Consider the following 19,363-nt stretch of genomic DNA (forward strand, 5'->3'; position numbering starts at 1 on the left):
TTGTTACGAATACCAGTTTGGATCTGAGGATTCCAGAAGCTGCACAAGCACACCAGTGAATTCTGCATGCTGGCACACCATACCCTCCCCAAATACCCCTCCAGTCAGCAATGCAGCCTTCTTGAGTGGAACTGGCTGCCCATGAATTACATACAGTACACAAAAGCCAAAGTGCATGGATAGACTTGTTGAAACAAAGGAAGAACAATGGCCTACAGGATGGCTTGGCTGTATGGGCTTTCAGTATACACAATCTACTGGGATGTATACATTGTTAACGCAGGAGAAATTATTTACTTCCCTTGTCACATAATGGATCTGATGAATGTGCAGGAAATCTCTCTGCTTTGTCCCTTCCTATGTAGAATTTTTAGAATTTTAATCTCTTTTTTTAACATAACACTTTCAAAAAGAACAATACAGAGTCATGCTGACGGGTTGGAGATTTATTTGTTTGGTGCCTGTGTTTAATGTTTTCCAGTGAGATAAAGTCTAATCAGAGACTGCAACTGAGCTAATAAAGTACTAGCATGGGAGGATTTCAATGGACAGCACTGATCAGTCTCCTACCTGGAGAAAACCCTCTAAGATTTACGCAAAGTAAACATGAAAAATGGAGATATTTGTATTTGTACATGAAATTCATGTGACAGAAGGTGTTTTAGGTAGCCACAGATTGTTTCAAAAGATACATTTTTGGTTAACTAATTAGAAGCATATAAAGCTGCTTTATATCAAAGCAGAGTATTTCTAACTCCAGGCCACGCCCCTCACTGGCCCTGCATCACTCCCCCCAGTGCTTTTGCCTGGCTGGAATGAGTCCTTGAACTCTGATAGCTCCTTTTGCTGGTTGTGTGTGTAGAAACTTAAACCTACCGTACAAAGGTAAAATTTACATGCATTGCTCCTCCCAGTTTTGCCTCTGGCTTCGCCCACCCGTGGCACGTAGCTCCTAGAAGGTTGCCCAGAAGGTCACCTGTGCTGAATGGAGACGCTGGGAGTTGTAGTCCAAAACACCTGGAGGACGCCAGGTTAGGGAAGGGAGGTTCCTCTGGCTGGCGTGACTCTCCAGAGAGGTCTTTCACACCACCTGCTACCTGGTCCTTTTAAACTGGAGATGCCACAGTTTGAAACTGAGAATCTTCACATGCCAAGTATGTGCAGTACCGCCATGTCCCCTCCCTATCATTGCAAACGCATTCAAGACTCCCTCACACTGTATGATCCAGAATTGTCTCCTCTGGTTGACAACTGCTCAGCCCAGTCTCAGGCAATGGCATTTCCCATCCCTGTTAACTGAGATCTGTTCTCCCTAGAGGTGTCGAAGATCAACCCCTGTGCAGGCAAGTTGTTCAGTCCACCGCTGAGCGATATGTCCTCCCGCAACAATCACTGCAAAAAAACCCCCCACAGACTGGATTTCATAGGGCTTTTTCCCACAGAGAAAATGAATAACATTACTTTAAAACATCTGCCATCTTCTCAGGGTCATGGGAGACTCCCCTATCAAAAAGCAACAGTTCGCAACTGGTGGGGGAGACATAGGAGCTTAATGGAGGGGGAATTCAAATGGTGGTGTGTATATATATTTATATTTGTATTTATATATATATATATATATAAAACAAAATAAATATCCATCATCAACAACTGACAGGGCCAACCCACCCATTAGACAAGGTGAGGTTCTCACTTCAGGTGGCGGATGAGTGCTCCCCCGCAGCCCAGAGCACCCAGCCTAGACTTTCCACCTGCCTGCAGAGCTGCCTGTCACCTGTTGCCATGTTGCAGGCTGATTAATTACTGCTGTTGTGGAGACTGCCACCAGCACCATTGTCTAGCCAGCTATCACCCCAGCCCAATGGCTATCCCTAGGACTCTAGAAGCACCGCTGCCATTTTGCCACTGTAACAAAGTGGCAGCAGCTCTCCTAAAACACTGTCCAGGCTATTTGCCTATGCCTTGATCTGAGGAAATGTCCTTGTGGGCGAGGTGGCCCTGCAGACCACCTTTTTTGTGAAATGTTAAGCAGTGATTTGCCACTGCAAAAGCAATAGCAGTGTAGGCACAATGCCTGACTTTGAGGACGGACATACGAACCTAAGAAGAGCCTGGTGGATCAGGCCAATAGCGCATCTAGTCCAGCATCCTGTTCTTACAGTGACTAACCAGGGTGCCTGTGGGAAGCCCACAAGCAGGACTTGAGCACAACAGCACTCTCCCCTCCTGCAGTTTCCACGAACTGGTATACAGAAGTATGTTGCCTCTGACCATGGAGGTAGAACATAGCCATCATGGCTAGTAGCCATTGGATGGCTTTATCCTCCATGTATTTGTCTAATCCTCTCTTAAAGCCATCCAAATTGGTGGTCATCACTGCCTCAAGGGGGAGTTAATTCCATAGTTTAACTATGTGCTGTGTGCAGAAGTACTTTCTTTTGTCTGTCCTGAATCCCCCAACATTAAGCTTCATTGAATGTCCACAAATTCTAGTGTTATGAGAGAGGGAGAAAAACTTTCCTCTGTCCACTGTCTCCACGCCGTGCATAATTTTAAACACTTCTATAGGGATGGAACGGTCTGTTAATCTTGGCTGTCCCAGTTTTTCATTTTTCTAATCTTAAATTTAGTTTTCCACATTTCTGCAGCAATTTGAGAATTTTTAAAAAAATCATAATGAAAATTCTTCAGCATTTGAGAGCAAATTTATCCTAAGTACATATTTGTATGCAGTTGTGACTAATGAACACATTTTCATAAGCAATGTATCCTAATATAATGCTTTGTTGTATGTTATTTTCACCAATATATTTTCACACTTTCCCCTAATATATGCATTTTTGTAAAAAAAAAATTCTTTGGTTAGACAACTGCATTGCAAAATTTGGATAAGTGTGAATTTTGAAGTACAGGTGTGTTTCAGTTCTCATACCGTTTCAGAAAGTGCAAATTTGATAAATCTGGCTTTAAATGTGAACTGAATTGAATTTCTCCCCATCCCTACACTTCTATCGTGTCACCTCTTCCTTGCCTTTCTCTAAACTAAAGAGTCCCAGATGCTTCAACCTTTCTTCACAGGGGAGTTGCTCCATTCCCTTGATCATTCTGGTTGCCCTTTTCTGAACCTTTTCCAACTCTACAATATCCAGAACTGTGCACAGTATTCCAAATTTGGTTGCACTATAGATTTGTATAAGAACAGTTTTATTTTCAGTTCCTTTTCTAATGATCTCTGGTATGGAGTTGGCCGTTTTCATAGCTGCCGCCCACTGGGTCAACATCTTCATTGAGCTATCCATGATGACCCCAAGGTCTCATTCCTGGTCAGTCACTGACAGTTCAGACCCAATGAGTATATATGTAAAATTAAGATTTTGTTTTTCTTCCTCAGAACAAGGCAGGGGTGAGATGGCCCCAGAGACAAACAGCAGCAGGAAGTCACAACTGAGTCATGGAGAGGTGGCAGTGGCTGGTCCACTTCACTTTCTTAGGCAGCGAAATGTCTTGTCCCATCCCTGGCTACCTAGCTGTGCAAATTGAGAAAGGGGAGATCTGTGGCTCCACTTACATCATCCTCTTTATAGTGCTTAACAATAATAAAGAAATTAATTGCTTTCAAAGATAAAGTGCCTTAGGGACAAACTAGATTTGACAGTAAATACCTGTATATCCTTGAGAAGCCCATCAGTTAATAGCAACTGGTGGTGGGATTCACCAGGACCTCTTTGCTTGGGAAAAGGGAAGCATAACACTTTCTTCTTCTTGTGGTCCCAGCAAAATCTGCCCACACCATTGTTATCTAAGTGCCACATAAAAAGAGCAGTGTCAACATTTGTGCCATTTTTTTTAGAGTACAGCTGAGCAGTGCAGGTTATCATACTTTGGACACATCATAAGAAGACCTGATTCACTAGGCAAGACAATAATGATGGGAAAAACAGAAGGGAGTACAAACAGAGGAAGGCCAAGCAAGAGCTGGATTGATTCCATAAAGGAAGCCAGAGACCTGAATTTACAAGATCTGAACAGGGTGGTTCATGACAGATGCTCTTGGAGGTCAGTGATTTATAGAGTTGCCATAAGTTGTGATCGACTTGAAGGCACGTAACAACAACAAAGCAGTGCAAAAGAAAAACACCCTATTCTTTGTTTTTTCAGAACCTTTGTTGGAGAACAATGGATTCAAGCAAAGCAATATCAGATTCTCCCAAATCCTAATCCAGCCCCAGTGTTGATACAAGTCATCTGCATATATAGAGATCTATGCCTTTAATTACTGTTCTTATTTGCTTTATATGGAATGAATGTCCAGTTCCATAAAATGAAAAAATAAGTTTAATGCTTCTTTTTAAGATGGGAAATCAAAGCCATTAATATTAGAAATGGCATCAGTAAACAGCTGAATCTCAGGGGAACGAGTTGGCTGCAAAGGTTCCCCCTTGAATTAAATTCCAATGGCATTTTCAGAGATGGAACTTGAAGACATTCTTGCTTCAGTTAATAATGAAATGTGAATGAAAAAACTTACATTGCACAGTCACACAACAAATTATGCTTGTCTGCTTTTTCTTACACGTAATAGACATTAACATAAATAGTGAAGGGGGGTCTTAATTATTACTGAACAATCATATGTGAAAATGCTCTCAATTGCTAAGGAACATCAAACCTAGCTTGTTCCGTAACTTGGGAATTCTAAGAAAGCAAAAATTCAATGCAGTGTTGAAATCAGTGGTTAAAATCAATGCAATTTGGAAAGGTTTGGTCTGCTATCTTGATTCAAAGTGGCATGCAATTGTATCCAGACATAGATGAAAACCTGCTCCTTGATCTCAGGAGCTATCATGCAAAATTTGGTTATATCTTAAGAGGGATCCACATACAATAATTTCCTCAAATATATAGAAGATTAGGAAGACACAAATCAGGCTGCACAACAAAATGGGGTGGGTGGGTGCGTGCTCACGTGTGCACGTGTGTGTGTGCATGGGGTGGGAAGCCTTAAAAGCTCTTCCTTATCAGTGCAGGAGCAGGCACCAACTGGTGTTGGAGTGAGTGAACCTATGGGTGCCTTTATACGTCTTTTCTTCTGAGCCCCTTTTCCAACCACTCCATTCCATTTTCATTTGTTTCCTTCTCAACAGTTAGTCAGTATCCCATGGGCACTAAGCATGCTCAGTCCTCATTGGACTGTTTTTTTGCAGGGCTATCCCTTTTTAGGATTTTTTTCCTTAAAGAGTTTTTGTATTTCTGTAATCTCAGTGTTACACTGAGTCTGCTGATAACTCCCTCGTGTACATGGCTGTTGCCATTTTGGCACAGAGATAATTGAATCAGAATCAGAATATAGGCTACAATACATAAACATGACCAATAGAGGGAGCCTAATCAGTTGTGGATGCTTCACTATGTTGGACAAGGAAACATAAATATAAACTGAAATTAGAGAACCTGACAGGGACTGCCAATTGTGCCTGGATCAGGAGAGAATTGCACCATCTATTTCCTTGGGGGATATCCCACGGTATACCAGAAACAACTGGTTCAGTCCATATTTTGTCTTTGGTGGTATTGCGGATTAGAGCTTCACTTCTGAGTACTGCACCGGGAAAGTCAGTATTCCATTTGGATCTCTCAGAACCCTGGAAAAGCCAATTTATACAAAATTCATTAATGACATCTAACAGTTCACAATAAAGAAAAAGTACAAGTGGTTGTACTGCGTCTTGGAATTCATCGTTCCACTTTTCCATTACAAAAGGGGGGGAGGAAGGGTAGATTATAAATTTACTAAACAAAAAAGAAAATAAACCATTCAGCATTTTGCCTTCTCATTCCTCCAAAAAAAAAAGTTATCTTGGATATAACAGCAATGTGCCATATTTGCAAATACCTTTCTGAAATTGGGGAAATTAAATCTCTTTTCCAGTTGCTTACTGTACAAATCTTAGTTGTGCTCATGAAGATTGATAACTAATTCTAAATCTGTCTTCCTCACTATATCTTTTAAAAAGACATAACAGAATTACTTTAGAAAAAGCTGGTAGGTGATAGCCTGTGATTTCTTCAATTTTTTCAACAATTGTTCTAAAAAAATTTAACGCACAGAAGATACAGCAAAAAAATCTGTTGGTGAAGCAGGACATCTCCAGCACCTTTTGTGACCTGTTTTATAAATTTGGCATAGCCTATGGCAGTGGTAGACAATGTGGTGCCCTCCAGGTATGGTTGGACTATAACTCCTATAATAATCCCTGTTGTTGGGGATTGATGAAAGATGTAGTCCAACAACATCTGGAGGGCACCACATTGGCTACCCCTGGCCTATGGGGTGTAAGATAACGTTGGTATTGTTCTTTATAGGAATCTTCCTTTGATTCTCCTGACATCAATCTGAAGGGGCATTACTCCAGATCTCAGCCAATTCTTCCAGTAGGATGGGCTGACCTATACAAATTTCCCATTCTTCTATCAAATGGAAGTTGTCATTTGGCTTTGTTCAGCCACAGCAACAGAGTACTTCAATCCACTCTAACTGTGCAAACTTAAATTTCAGGTATGCGATGGAATCCCTTCTGCAATATATTGTCTGTCTGGAGACAACCTCAACTGTTTGCACTGCCAGACATGCAAATCTACAGCCAAGCTGCTTTTAAAAAAAAAAACTATGTTCCCCCCTCATAGCCTTCTACAAACCATCGGTAAGAGATCACAAAAGGTAAGATGCACGTGAAGAAAACACTTGCTACAGCTAACCAGAAGCTTAATAAAGATGCTATTTTGCCCACTTTTGGTAAGCCTCTCACTGAGTTCGCTGAGCTGCAATCAATTGTTATGCTCACATTTTGCACACACACACACACACACACACACACACACACACACACACACACAAATTAAACCAAATCCTATGAAGAGTGGATTCTGCCTCATTTCATTTAGAAAAGATTAGTGGAAGACATTGTACATCTAGTACTTTTAGAACCGGGGGCACTCATGTCCAGTACTTTATCTTCTGTCACCAATGCTTAGTGTCCTTTGAAATGTGCTGTCAACAACTCCAGAAATTGGGGAGGGGAGTGCAGAGAGCAGAGTTCACACAGTCAAGTCTGGCAGGATGCCAGTTCGGAAGTGTTAAACGAGTTTGCTGTAAGCATTTTCTACAGCCACATCCATTTGGGTAGCCTTTCCTGTCTAAGGTCAGGTTTCACATGCTCTCCATTCTTTGCTTGTTTCAGGAGAAGAAGAAAAGAAGGCTATATTTTGAATTACACCCACATTTGTCTAATAATGTGGATGAACTGAGCACAGCAGAATTTTGCAAACATTTATGACCAATCATTTTTCAACATGGGGAAACACTTGGCATTTTTAATCCTCATAACATCTTTAATTACAAATACCTTCAGTGTAAAGAAAATTGCTGAGCAGGTAAGAAGTGTGTTTTGTTTATATGACGATAACAGAGGGTTACATTAGGATCCATACTGACTGTTAATGGAGAAGGGAGGTGTAACTATGGATGCACCTATGGATATTCATACAGGTGAGAAACTGAGTATGACCACATGCAGTAAGTAGTTCAGCCATTTGGAATCCACATACAGAACACATAGAAGGGAGACTGACATTGCACCTACTTTCCCCCACTTTCTTTATCTGAAGCAGTATGTGCAAAGGCTCTCTCTGAGCAATAGGGGGTTATTTTTTAAAAAATTGCAGGGTTTCTGATCATGGATGCAGAGTCTGTTTGTAGAGCTTGTCTACGTGTAGGCTCTGTGCAACACAGAGCCCAAATCAGCTGATGGCAGTCAGGGATAAGGGCAACAGGGAAGATGATGTTGCTTCACACATCGACACATACATAGTATTCCAAATGGCTGAACATAACTCATGTTTAATTTGTAGAGAGAGGTGCCAGCAGCCAGTGATACCAGAAAATGTTGCTCCTTAGCTAGAAATGGGGGAGAAATTCTGTTAACATTTCAAGCGGAATCTATGAATTTTGCACCTCCTGAAACAATATGAGAACTGAAACATGGCTATCCTGTGAAATTTGCACTTATTCAAAATTTGCATTGCAGCTTGCCAACCAAACTATGTTTACAAAAATGCATATATTAGGGGAATGTGTGCACAAAATGAATATATTTGGTGAAAATAACATACAAAAATGCATTATATTAGGAAAGATTGTTTGCAAAACTGTGTACATTAGTAAAAACCGCTTGCAAAAGTGTATTTATTAGAAGAAATTTGCACTAAAATGCTGAAGAATTTTCATGAAAATTTAAAAAACAACAACACCCAAATTGCTGCAGAAATATGAAAAACCAAATTTAAGATTAGAAAAATGAGAAACTGAGATAACTGAAATCGGCAGATCATTCCATCCCTACTTTAGCCCAGATTTCCTCCTTCATCTTAAATATTACAAAAGTTTGAAGTAGTCATCCTTTTCAGCAGTGAGAAAAATGCACATGATAGATGCACTTTTCCCTCTAGCCAGCCAGAAAGTACAGAGTAAAATGGGCAGAGGACTTTAGGATGGTTTCTGAGAATTTGGAATCTCTTGGCTATTATGCATTGAATTTTTGGTATATCCATTGCTACCAGCATGAAAGCCTGCTCACTACAGAGTAAGTGCTCTTGAACATAATGAGGCTTACCTGTGAGTAAACATGCGTAAGATTGGGTTGTAAAACTTGCTGAAGAATATTAATTTGTGTGGTAACACCCCTTTTCACAGAAACATAGGATGCCCAAGGTAGGGATGGGGGATATTGTCAATTCAGTTCACATTTAAAGATGAACCTACCTAATTCACACTTTCTGAAACAATATGCAAAATTGAAACCCAGCCATCCTTCAAAATTCACACTTCTCTGAATTTTTCAATGCAGTTCTGCAGCCAAGTAATGTTCATAAGAATGCATACACTAGGGTAAAGTACGCATTAAAATATATAAATGAGTGAAAACAACATACAAAAATACATTATGTTAGGGGAATGCTTTGCAAAAATGTGTATATTGCGCAAAACAGTAAATTGGGACAATGTTAGGAGAAATTTGCACTAAAATGTTGATGAATTTTCATAAGAACTTTTTTTTAAAAAAAATCACAAACTGATGTGGAAATGTACATAACTGAACATAAGAGTGGGAAAATGAGAAACTGAGAGAAACCAAAACTGACATATTTCTAGGGCTTCTTAATCCAAAGAGGCATTTTCTTCTCCCCTTGCTGCTATTTATCCCAGGAGGGAAGATACTATGGGTGCAAATATAGGTTTGGATCCAAAGATAAGTTAAGCAAGCTCGTAGAAGGAATATTTGCCATCCTCTCCTCCCCATTGCAGCCATCTGCATTCCCCAAGAAGGCCCCTCCTAGGGATGAGGGAGAAATTTGGTTTAGTTCACATTTTGATGTGAATTACCTAATTCACAATTTCTGTAATAATATGTGATCTGAAACACAGATATCCCTTGAAGTTCACACTTCTCCAAATCTTCAGTGCAGCTCTCCAGCCAAAAAAGGGTGCAAAAATGTCTGTGTTAACAGAAAGTGTGCATAAAATTCCTAGTTGAGTGAAAATAACATGCAAAAATGTATTGTATTCATGGAAATTGCTTTGCAAAAATGCAAAAATTAGGAAAACTGCATACAAAATGTGTTTATTAGAAGAATAATGGTGAATTTTCATGAGGACTTTGTAAAAAAATTGCAATCTGATGCAGAAATGTGGTGAACTGAAGTTAAGTTTGCAGAAACAATAAACTGAGAGGAGCTGAAATTGACAGATTTGGTTATCTTTAGCCTCTCCTGAACAATGTGGAATGGGGAATGGGGGATGGTTGTTGGAGGAACAGAGGGATTTCCTTAGATTAACTCCATTAACTCCCTTTAGCTCTTTATCTGATGATCCAAATGTGATTTTGGATAATTCCCTCCTCCTCCTCCCTGCAACTCATCCCACATTGTTCAGGAAGGACTCTCCAATTCTCCAGAAAATATTTGGGGGGGCACAGGGGACTGGTGGAGGTAGGAGGGAACATAAAACTTTCCATCCACGAACTTAGGCCAAGCCATAGTAGGTGCCATGATGAACACAGCCAGGGGGGGCATGTTTTACCTCCACTGTCAGAGGCAGTGTACCGTTGAAGAATAGTTGCTGGGAATCACAAGTGGGGAGTGTGCTATTGTCCTGCTTACTGGCCTCCCATAGGCATCTGGTTTGCCACTGTAAGAACAGGATGTTGGACTAGATGGGCCTTTGGCCTGATCCAGCAGGGTTCTTTTTATGTCCTTAGTGTTCCTTCTGGAGCCAATAGCTTCAGAGGGACAATTTTTAAAAGGAAAGCAACATAGGAGGAGGGTTAACCCATTTCTCCCTCTGCAACCAGCCTCAGTCCAAGGTCCCTATAGCTGTTCTGTAGACACACAAATGCAATAATTGATTTAACATGTCATATAGTTTGGCCCTCAGAGGGCTAGAACTATACCCTTATGGTATGATGCATGTGTGGTAGGGGGAGGGGGAAAGTTACCACTATTAGTGGAAAACTTCACTTGCATCATCCATGTTATTTGCCTTTCTCCACTTTCCCCAAGCCTTTATTAAAGGAATGCCTGGAATAGGTGAGAACTATCTGTTAATGTCTGTACATCAAACTTTATTAAAAGCACCATCTCATAACCAAGTTGGCAAACCGTAAATGCTTCTTAATTGCCTCAACCCTTCCCCCCCACCTCATTCTCAGGGGAAGAACAAATGCGATGAGAAGACACTTGTCACCACAAAAACCATATGCAGATCTTGTTCTCTCAATTTTGAAATCCAGTGTCCTGATGGTTATACCAAAATCACCAATAGCTCTGGGATACGTGACTGCAGGTAAATCTTTTGTTAATTATACATATTTTCTACTCTGAAACAGAAGTTTTCAATGACCATAAGCCCTATTCACACAAAATATATATGGGTGCTGTAGCTTGGAAAGATCATTTTTAAAAGGAACTAGTTGTTGCTCAAATCCAGCATGTCCAAAAAGGAACTAATTCCAGTTCACATTCGTTCACATTAAGTTCATACTTCAAAGAGTCTAAAGAGTAAAAAGTAAGAGAATGAACTGGAAGATGAACTAGAAATCCTTAAATGTACTACCCCAAAATGAATTTATTATACAGCCACAAGGGTGGCAGTATACTATAGCCAGCATGGATTTCTCACATTCTGCCATGTTAAATTGAAATTATCCCCATGCCATTCTGCTGCTTCCCATAAGCTAATTTCAAACCAAAATCTTACAAAACATGTAGTCCTGAACTCAGAAAAGCTTGCTTAACAACCCTTTAAGTTTTCATAGTCATACACAAAACACTCAGAGCGAATCCAAACTTAAAAGTTGAGTAAAAAAATCCAGACCCCATTGGACTTTTTATCTGTCAGTGGTCTCATAATTTGTTGAAATTAATTGAGAATCAGCCATGTTCACGGAGTATGTGTAATCCTATTACTGACCTTGCCCCATACTCTGACCTGCATCTTCTGCAGTTTAAAAGTTTTTTAAAAATGCATGGCTGATTTTTAATTAATTTAAGAAAATTAACATTGGGGTCTATGATAGCGCAGGCATGCTCAGTGAAAACCAACTGTCAGTGTTCTAAGAACCAGACTAATAGCTGTTTGGCTTGGCTAATCAGGGGGCCACACTATGCCAGGAATTTATTCTACTTTCAACAGTCATGGCTTCCTCCAAAGAATCCTGGGAAGTGCAGTTTGTGAAGGGTGCTGAGAATTGTTATGAGACTCCTATTCCTGTCACAGAGCTCCAGTGGCCAGACTGCTGTAACAGTCAGACTCTCTTCCCAGAGAATTCTGGTGATTGTAGCTCTGTGAGGAGAATAGGGCACGTCACCAAATTCTTCCAAGCTATACAGGAAGTGGATTGGACTATGAAAGACCAACCCAAATTGTGTTTGCATTTTGACAAATGTGAGGACAGTACAACGTCTCAGAGAGGAGGTCGGGTCTCCTGCTCCCCTGGTGTATTCACTATAGCTGCCCAACTTCCTCACTTTTTAAAGTTTGATAGAAATGTCTGTTGGCTATATGTACATTCTTAAACCACAAGGGCTTTTTTGCCTGTTAGTGAATTTATAATTTATACAGCCATTTTTAGGCATACTGTCTTTATTTCTCCCCTTTGACAACTGCTGTGAAGCTCATTTTCAGAGCAGTCTCTGCCCTGAAGCTGGCATTGAGCTTTGACAAAGAAGCTGTAACTGCAGAGTGATTATATTTCCAAAAAGGACATGGCTTCTTCCAGGTCGTTAGAGCTCTGAGGAGGAAGGTGCAAGTTCCACAGGTGCAATTTCTCCCATCAAAGTATTGCAGCGATGGGGAAAAGTGCACCTGCTGAATGTTGTGCACTGGCATTATTGCTTTTAAATGGACAAAAAAACCACCCTGCCTGTCTTCTTGCACAACAGCATAATAGTGAAAGCCTTGGTAAGAATACAGTGAGACATAAGAGCTGAAAATAGGACAAGGCTTTGAAGGGCTTTGAAAGAAAGGACACAGAGTTTGTGTTGATTGTGGAAAGAGACAATGTAAGGAATTGGGTAAAGATTTAATAATGTTGCACAAAGATACAACTGGGAAAAGTAGGCATGTTCCTTAACTAAGAATGATAGCAATAATTTAGGGATTTGTTTAATGTTCACGAGTGCCTTGTAAGCCAGGCCATAATTATTGTCTCTCAAATTGTAGGAGAGAGGCTAAGTCTGAGAAAGAATAGGCTTGTTCACACATTACACTGAGCACGGGTTCAAAGCTGTCTCTACACATACATATAGGTTTGTGTGAAAGACAGTACACTTGTTGATTTGTGCAGCTCAGTGATTGTGTACCTAGAATGTATACTCATTACATTACATCTCCATAACTGCATGAGTGTACAGCTCAACTAAAACTAGGGCATTGAGGAGAAAGGTTTTAACTGATTATTTGGTCTGCTGTGCTATCTTTCTCTTTGCAGAAAGTTTAATGCAGGGGAACATTCAAAAATGTGATCCCATCCCTATGCCACCCACCCCCATTTGAAATTGTGCTGTTCATTGCTCCACCTCATTCTGCAGTGGGGTAAGACAACCCAGTGAGTTAACGGCAGAAGTGAGAGCTGAACTTCCCATTCAGCTTCCCACACACAGCTCAGTTTCTTTGCCACTCTACGACACCAAAGCACAGGAGACCAGCTGTCTTTGGGGGAGCTGCTGAAGTGTTTGATCAGGATGAAGTAATCAGAAATCAACTGACCAAACCAATTTTACAGCTCATCTCCCTTTAATAAGGAGAAAGCATATTTAGAAGTTCAGTCTGTTACCCATGTAAAGGTATGAAGAACTTTAACAAAACCCCAAATCCTTTTCTTCCAGGTACTACCTTGAAATCAGGACTTTCACTCTGTCCCTCCCTGGCTGTCGGCATATATGCATAAGGGAATTCCAGCAGTCTCAGTGTTGCCGAGGATATTGGGGGCCAGAATGCCTAGGTAAAAGCATCTTATTTGGCATACACCTGCCCATAGTCCTCCAGATGTTGTTGGACTGCAATTCCCATTAGCCTTGGTCAGATTGGCTAACAGTCAGGGCTGGTGGGAGTTATAGTCCAAAACATTTGGACGATACCAGGTTGGGAAGGCTGGCATACATTCTTGTGGCATATAACAATTATACATATTTTTATTTCAGAAATTCATGTCCATGGTTTATCTTTTTTATTATTTTCCCGTTCTCCCACGTGTAACCCATTCAAGGGAACTGGTTATCTCTTGTTCGGAGAGGCCAATCATTTATCAACAGAACATGTAGAGGCAAAACACTCTTAAGCAGGTTTAGGGGAAGGACCATAGTGGTCCAGAGCTTGGAAAAGTTACTTTTTAAAACTACAACTCCCATCAGCCCCACCCAGCATGGCCACTGGATTGGGCTGATGGGAGCTGTAGTTCAAAAAAGTAACTTTTCCAAGCTCTGGTAGAGCACATATACTGCATGCAAAAGATCCCAGGTTCAATACCTGATTTCTCCAGGTAAGGCTGGGAGAAATTCCTGTCTATGATCCCGAAGAGCCACTGACAGTCAGAGATGACAGTACTGAGCTAAATGGGCCAGTGATCTAATTTGGTGTAATATAGCTCCCTATGTTTCCAAAACTGGCCACAACTACCTGGCTCACAGTTTACTGCTTTACTAATAGTTTTCAGAGGGAACTTCCATTAGGAGTTTATGGCATAATTGCTGAAAATGTCTACAGCAGCAGCAATAATTACTTAGCAGCTTAAAAATAACTCTGTAATAATTAATAAAAGCCATCTTTCCCTTCATCTTTGATGTTCTGACTGACTAAAATTATATATTTGTCTCAGTCTATAGAAGAGGATATTGGGAACCCTATTTCCTTGTTCTCAAGGCGGGATGGTGTGGTGTTGCTTACCTGGCTTCCCAATTAGGGATGGGGGAGAAATTGGATTCAGTTCACATTTCTTACCAAATCTATCAGACTTACACTTTCCAAAACAATACGAGAACTGAAACACAGCCATCCTTTGAAATTTGCACTTATTCAAATTTTACAATGCAGTTCGCCAACCAACCAAAATGTTCAAAAATGCATATATTCTGAGAAAGTGTGCATAAAAATGAATATATGCATGAAAAATGCATACAAAAATGCATTATCTTAGGATAAATTGCTTGCAAAAATGGGAACATTAGTCAAAACTGCATGCAAAAAAAAATTTTTTTAGGAGAAATTCGCCCAAAAATTCTGGAGAATTCTCATGAGGAATTTAAAAAAAAAACACTCTCAGATTGCCGCAGAAATGTAGAGAACTGAATTTAAGATTGGAAAAATTAAAAACAGAGAACTGAAATTGACAGAGCTTCCCATTCCTATTCCCAATATAGCTGCTTTTAATCAAGAGAGGGAAGGGCAAAGCAGCCGAGAAATCAGCACAGTGTGGGCACAGCAGCCGAAGCATTGGATTGGCTGTGCCGCTGCCCCCACACTTCCCTCCCCTTCTTCTCAGTTACCAGCAACAACCTCCGCATTGGGACGCCAAGTAAGAAATGCTGCCTCTTCCTGTTCCACCGCACTTTCCACTACTGCTTGCTCCTGTATAAGAATAACAGCTTGCCTCATTAATTATTATAGCAACAATCATCACACAAATGTTCTTAAAATCACAGTGAGATTATTTAATGTAGATAATCTCTAATACAGTATATTATAGTAGGCACATTTGGAATTTTGATAATGTGTTGTGGGTGGCAGGCACAAAATGGCTGCCATGGGGGCATAGCATAACACAAAATCTGCCTGCCACATCTGAAAGATCAGAAAAAGAGACAGGACCACAAAAACATGTGGGTATGCCCCATATCAATGGGGGGAAAGGCACCTACATCAGCCACTGTCACATTCACTCACAGAGAAAAGTTCTTTATGTCTCTCATCTATTCAGAATGGATGGGAGGGAGGGTGTCCAATCGTGGCATCCAATGAAATGTTTAAGGGAACATGTTCAATGTGGGCTATATTTTCAGGGGATATTTACTGAGAACTTTCATGGGTACCATAGCATGTACTGGTAAGCATACTGGTGCCCACAGGCACTGTGATAGTGATCCTATACTAACAGCAAATTCACTTCTCCAAATGATTATCCTTATGTTGCCAAAACAGAACCATCCCGCATACAAGACAGCAGTATCAGTTGGCTCAGGCTAACCACAAGTTTTGCAGAAGTTAAAAAATATATATATTATGAAAACCCTTAAGGGAAAGGGGAATCCAAACTACCGAATGAGGACTGAGTGGCCATGTAATGCTGGGGGGAAAAACTGGAAAGGGGTGGGATGAAGTGATGGAAACCTAAACAGGAGCACTGTATACTGCAACAAGCATATAGATAGAGGTGATCCAGTGGACATAGTGTACTTAGACTTTCAAAAAGCGTTTGACAAGGTACCTCACCAAAGACTTCTGAGGAAGCTTAGCAGTCATGGAATAAGAGGAGAGGTCCTCTTGTGGATAAGGAATTGGTTAAGAAGCAGAAAGCAGCGAGTAGGAATAAATGGACAGTTCTCCCACTGGAGGGCTGTAGAAAGTGGAGTCCCTCAAGGATCAGTATTGGGACCTGTACTTTTCAACTTGTTCATTAATGACCTAGAATTAGGAGTGAGCAGTGAAGTGGCCAAGTTTGCTGACGATACTAAATTGTTCAGGGTTGTTAAAACAAAAAGGGATTGCGAAGAGCTCCAAAAAGACCTCTCCAAACTGAGTGAATGGGCAGAAAAATGGCAAATGCAATTCAATATAAACAAGTGTAAAATTATGCATATTGGAGCAAAAAATCTTAATTTCACATATACGCTCATGGGGTCTGAACTGGCGGTGACCGACCAGGAGAGAGACCTCGGGGCTGTAGTGGACAGCACGATGAAAATGCTGGACTAGATGGGCCACTGGCCTGATCCAGCAGGCTCTTCTTATGTTCTTATTTTGTTGCAGGGCCCACTTGTATGTGTATCTGGCTACCTACTTGCCTATCCCAAATGTAGCCTGCACATAGGTCAGATGTGTTATAGCAAAGGTTATTTTGTCAACTCCAAATAAAACGGATTCTGGTTTTATTTAAAAAAAGATTCAAGGTAAGCAAACGGGAGGAATAAGAAAATTGTATGTAAAGATAAGAAACCAACATTGCTAGGTACTTCTTATTCTGATAGGATTCCTGAGTTTAAGTCCAGCAACTTACTTAACATGGAGATGCCCAGGACCCATTTGAGGTGAGCATATAGGGATCCTCAAAACAAAGTGAGATGATGATGATGATGATGATGATGATGGTGATGATGATGGTGATGATGATGATGATGATGATGATGATTAAATTTATTTCTATCCCGCCTTTTGGCCAAAAGGCCCTTAAGGTGGCTTACAAAAAAATAGGCACAAGTATAAAAATACATCAATGAAGGCAATACAATTTACAAAAATTAAATAACAAATAACATTATTTTAAAAAACAGCAATTACAACATTATTTTTTTAAAAGCAGCAATTGCAGCTTATACCCCTGCAGATGTTGCTGGACTGGATTGGATGTATGCATTGTCACCTATTCCTGCAAAGCCATCCATCCTCCCCTCAGCCCAGCGAAGCTTTACAGAGGACTACCTCACAAGATGACCAGAGTGGAAGCTGGGGTGGGGGCAGTGCATTGGCCTGGAGATAAAGACAATACGCAAGCTTACCCATTTTTATAGGGGGTTCTGCAGGAGAGTGCTGACTAAGTGACAGAAGAAAAGCAAACATCCAATCAGATAGGATTCTGGGGCTTGTCAGGTCTGACACATATGCGGGATGTGGACTTAACACCTTCCATAGGCCATGGAAGTAGCTTTAGAAAGTGCAAACCTGAGGAGTTCTCTCTCCCCTTCCTGCCAGACATTCCTGAGTATATTCAGGTAAAGCTCAGTATCACATGCTTTGCTGTTATGGAATTCTGAAAAAGACAGAGGGTAGGAAGGTTGGCTTTGGGATCTGACTGCAGGACTCATGCGCACGCTTCCTCCAAAGAATCTTGGGAACTGTAGTTTATTAAGGGTGCTGGGAATTGTAGCTCTGTGAGGGGTAAATTACAGTTCCCAGGATTCTTTGGGAGAAGCCATGTGGTTTAAATGTGTGTTAAATGTGGTTTAAAGATATGGTGTGGATTTGACCACAGATGACCATTTCCCCATGTCCACAATATATGGCTCAACAAGCAATCCACAAACAAATCCCAATGGAAAAAACAAGATTCCAGTTTGGTCATGCTGATCAGCCTTTGCACTGGTGTAAAACTTTTAGTGCAGAGATGGGGAACCCGTGGCTCTCTAGGTGTTATTAGACAACAGTTACCCTTATCCCTGATCATTGTTGGCCATACTGGCTAGGGCTGATGAGAGTTGAACAACTTTCTAAAGGATTCGCCATTCCTGTTTTAGTGCCTCATGGAGGAGAGAATAAGGTCTAACACTTTCTGAAATGTTAAGATAAAGAGGAAGTGCTTCCTTTGCCAAGGTGCAACTGTAGAACGATAACCATGCAGTTACGTGAACTGATAGAGGACTGCCTGTCCTTCTATTGTAGTTTCAAAACAAGAGACAGGAGGGAAATGGAATAAAATTGTCAGCAGTTTTGAGGAGGCTGCTGTACACACGCACACACACACTTATTGTGCATAGCCCAGTGCATAAGCCCAAGCACCATTTTGGATCCTGCCCTCTGGGATCAAATGCCATTTGGTTAGCCTATAAGTTTAGGCTAATACCAACCCAAAACATTTTGCTTTCTCTTTGGTAGAACATCACCTGCTATGCCATCCTTTTAACTAGAGGTGCCAGGGTTTGAATCTGGTGCTTTCTGCATGTAAAGCATGTGCTCTACTACAAAGCTCTGGGCCTTCTCCTTCTCACATCTTGGATCTAAAAACATGAGTCTTGGCCTCATCTAGTCAAATCCCTAGTATATGTCAATGGACTTCTGCAGTCCATTCTGCAATATGGATATTGTCTTTCCAGACTATTATCCATTTTCTTTTCTTTTTTATGATTTTCTTTACAGTTTCACATAATGCGGAAAGCAAAAGTACCCCCACTGGTGCTTCTGGTCTTGAAATAAAATTTTTTGATTGGGGCACAGGGCAGAGCCCAAAGGGAATTAAAGGGTGGGTGGAGGTTGAGGCAGATCAGACCTTGTGGGTCCAGAGTCATAGAACATCTGCATAGTAATCTAAGGCAGGAATGGGGAAACTGTGACCCTCCAGTAGTTGCATGATTGTAACTGCCATCATTCCTGATCATTGACCATGCTGGATGGGGCTGCTGGGAATTGTAGTCCACCAACCTCTGGAGGGCCACAGATTCCCCATCCCTCACCTAGAGTGTACAGCTTTGAAAAAAATTAACTTGACACTTTTTTTTTTTTAGCAACTGGCCTGAAAGCAAAAGAACCTGGTCAGATCAGTGTTTTATCTCAGGGGCAGGGAACGTCTGGCCCAGGGGCCAATTTTGACCTACCAGGCCTTTATTAATTTTTTTAAAAAAAGCACCCACCTGTCAATCAGTTGATGTCAATCCAATTGAGGGAGGTGACTTCAGCTGATGGCTGGGGTGGTAAGGTTTGATTCTGTGTTGGCTGCACACACCAGATCCCTTTCTGGGAACAGGCACACACAGCCAAACCAGCAGAATTTAATCCCTGTTCACCAGCTGATGAATGGGGGTTAAATCCTGCTTGGTTTAGCTCCAT

At 41.0% G+C, this 19,363-nt stretch overlaps 1 protein-coding gene across 2 annotated transcripts in view; it reads left to right on the forward strand.

The window, feature by feature from the left end:
* The first annotated feature begins 7,190 nt into the window (after nt 1-7,190).
* Nucleotides 7,191-19,363, forward strand: part of STAB2 (stabilin 2) — a 139,292-nt gene continuing 127,119 nt past the window's right edge. Inside the window, exons 1-3 of one of the 2 annotated variants that reach the window (XM_061638873.1) lie at nt 7,191-7,431; nt 10,764-10,897; nt 13,441-13,556. In XM_061638873.1, coding sequence (XP_061494857.1) covers nt 7,351-7,431; nt 10,764-10,897; nt 13,441-13,556 — 331 coding nt within the window. In that variant the 5' untranslated portion in view covers nt 7,191-7,350. Of the gene's footprint in view, nt 7,432-10,763; nt 10,898-13,440; nt 13,557-15,000; nt 15,126-19,363 lie in introns of those variants that run through there. The other variant, XM_061638874.1, reaches the window with a different exon arrangement.

The sequence above is a fragment of the Rhineura floridana genome, chromosome 8, assembly GCF_030035675.1.
Source record: "Rhineura floridana isolate rRhiFlo1 chromosome 8, rRhiFlo1.hap2, whole genome shotgun sequence".
NCBI classification, from domain to species: Eukaryota; Metazoa; Chordata; class Lepidosauria; order Squamata; family Rhineuridae; genus Rhineura; species Rhineura floridana.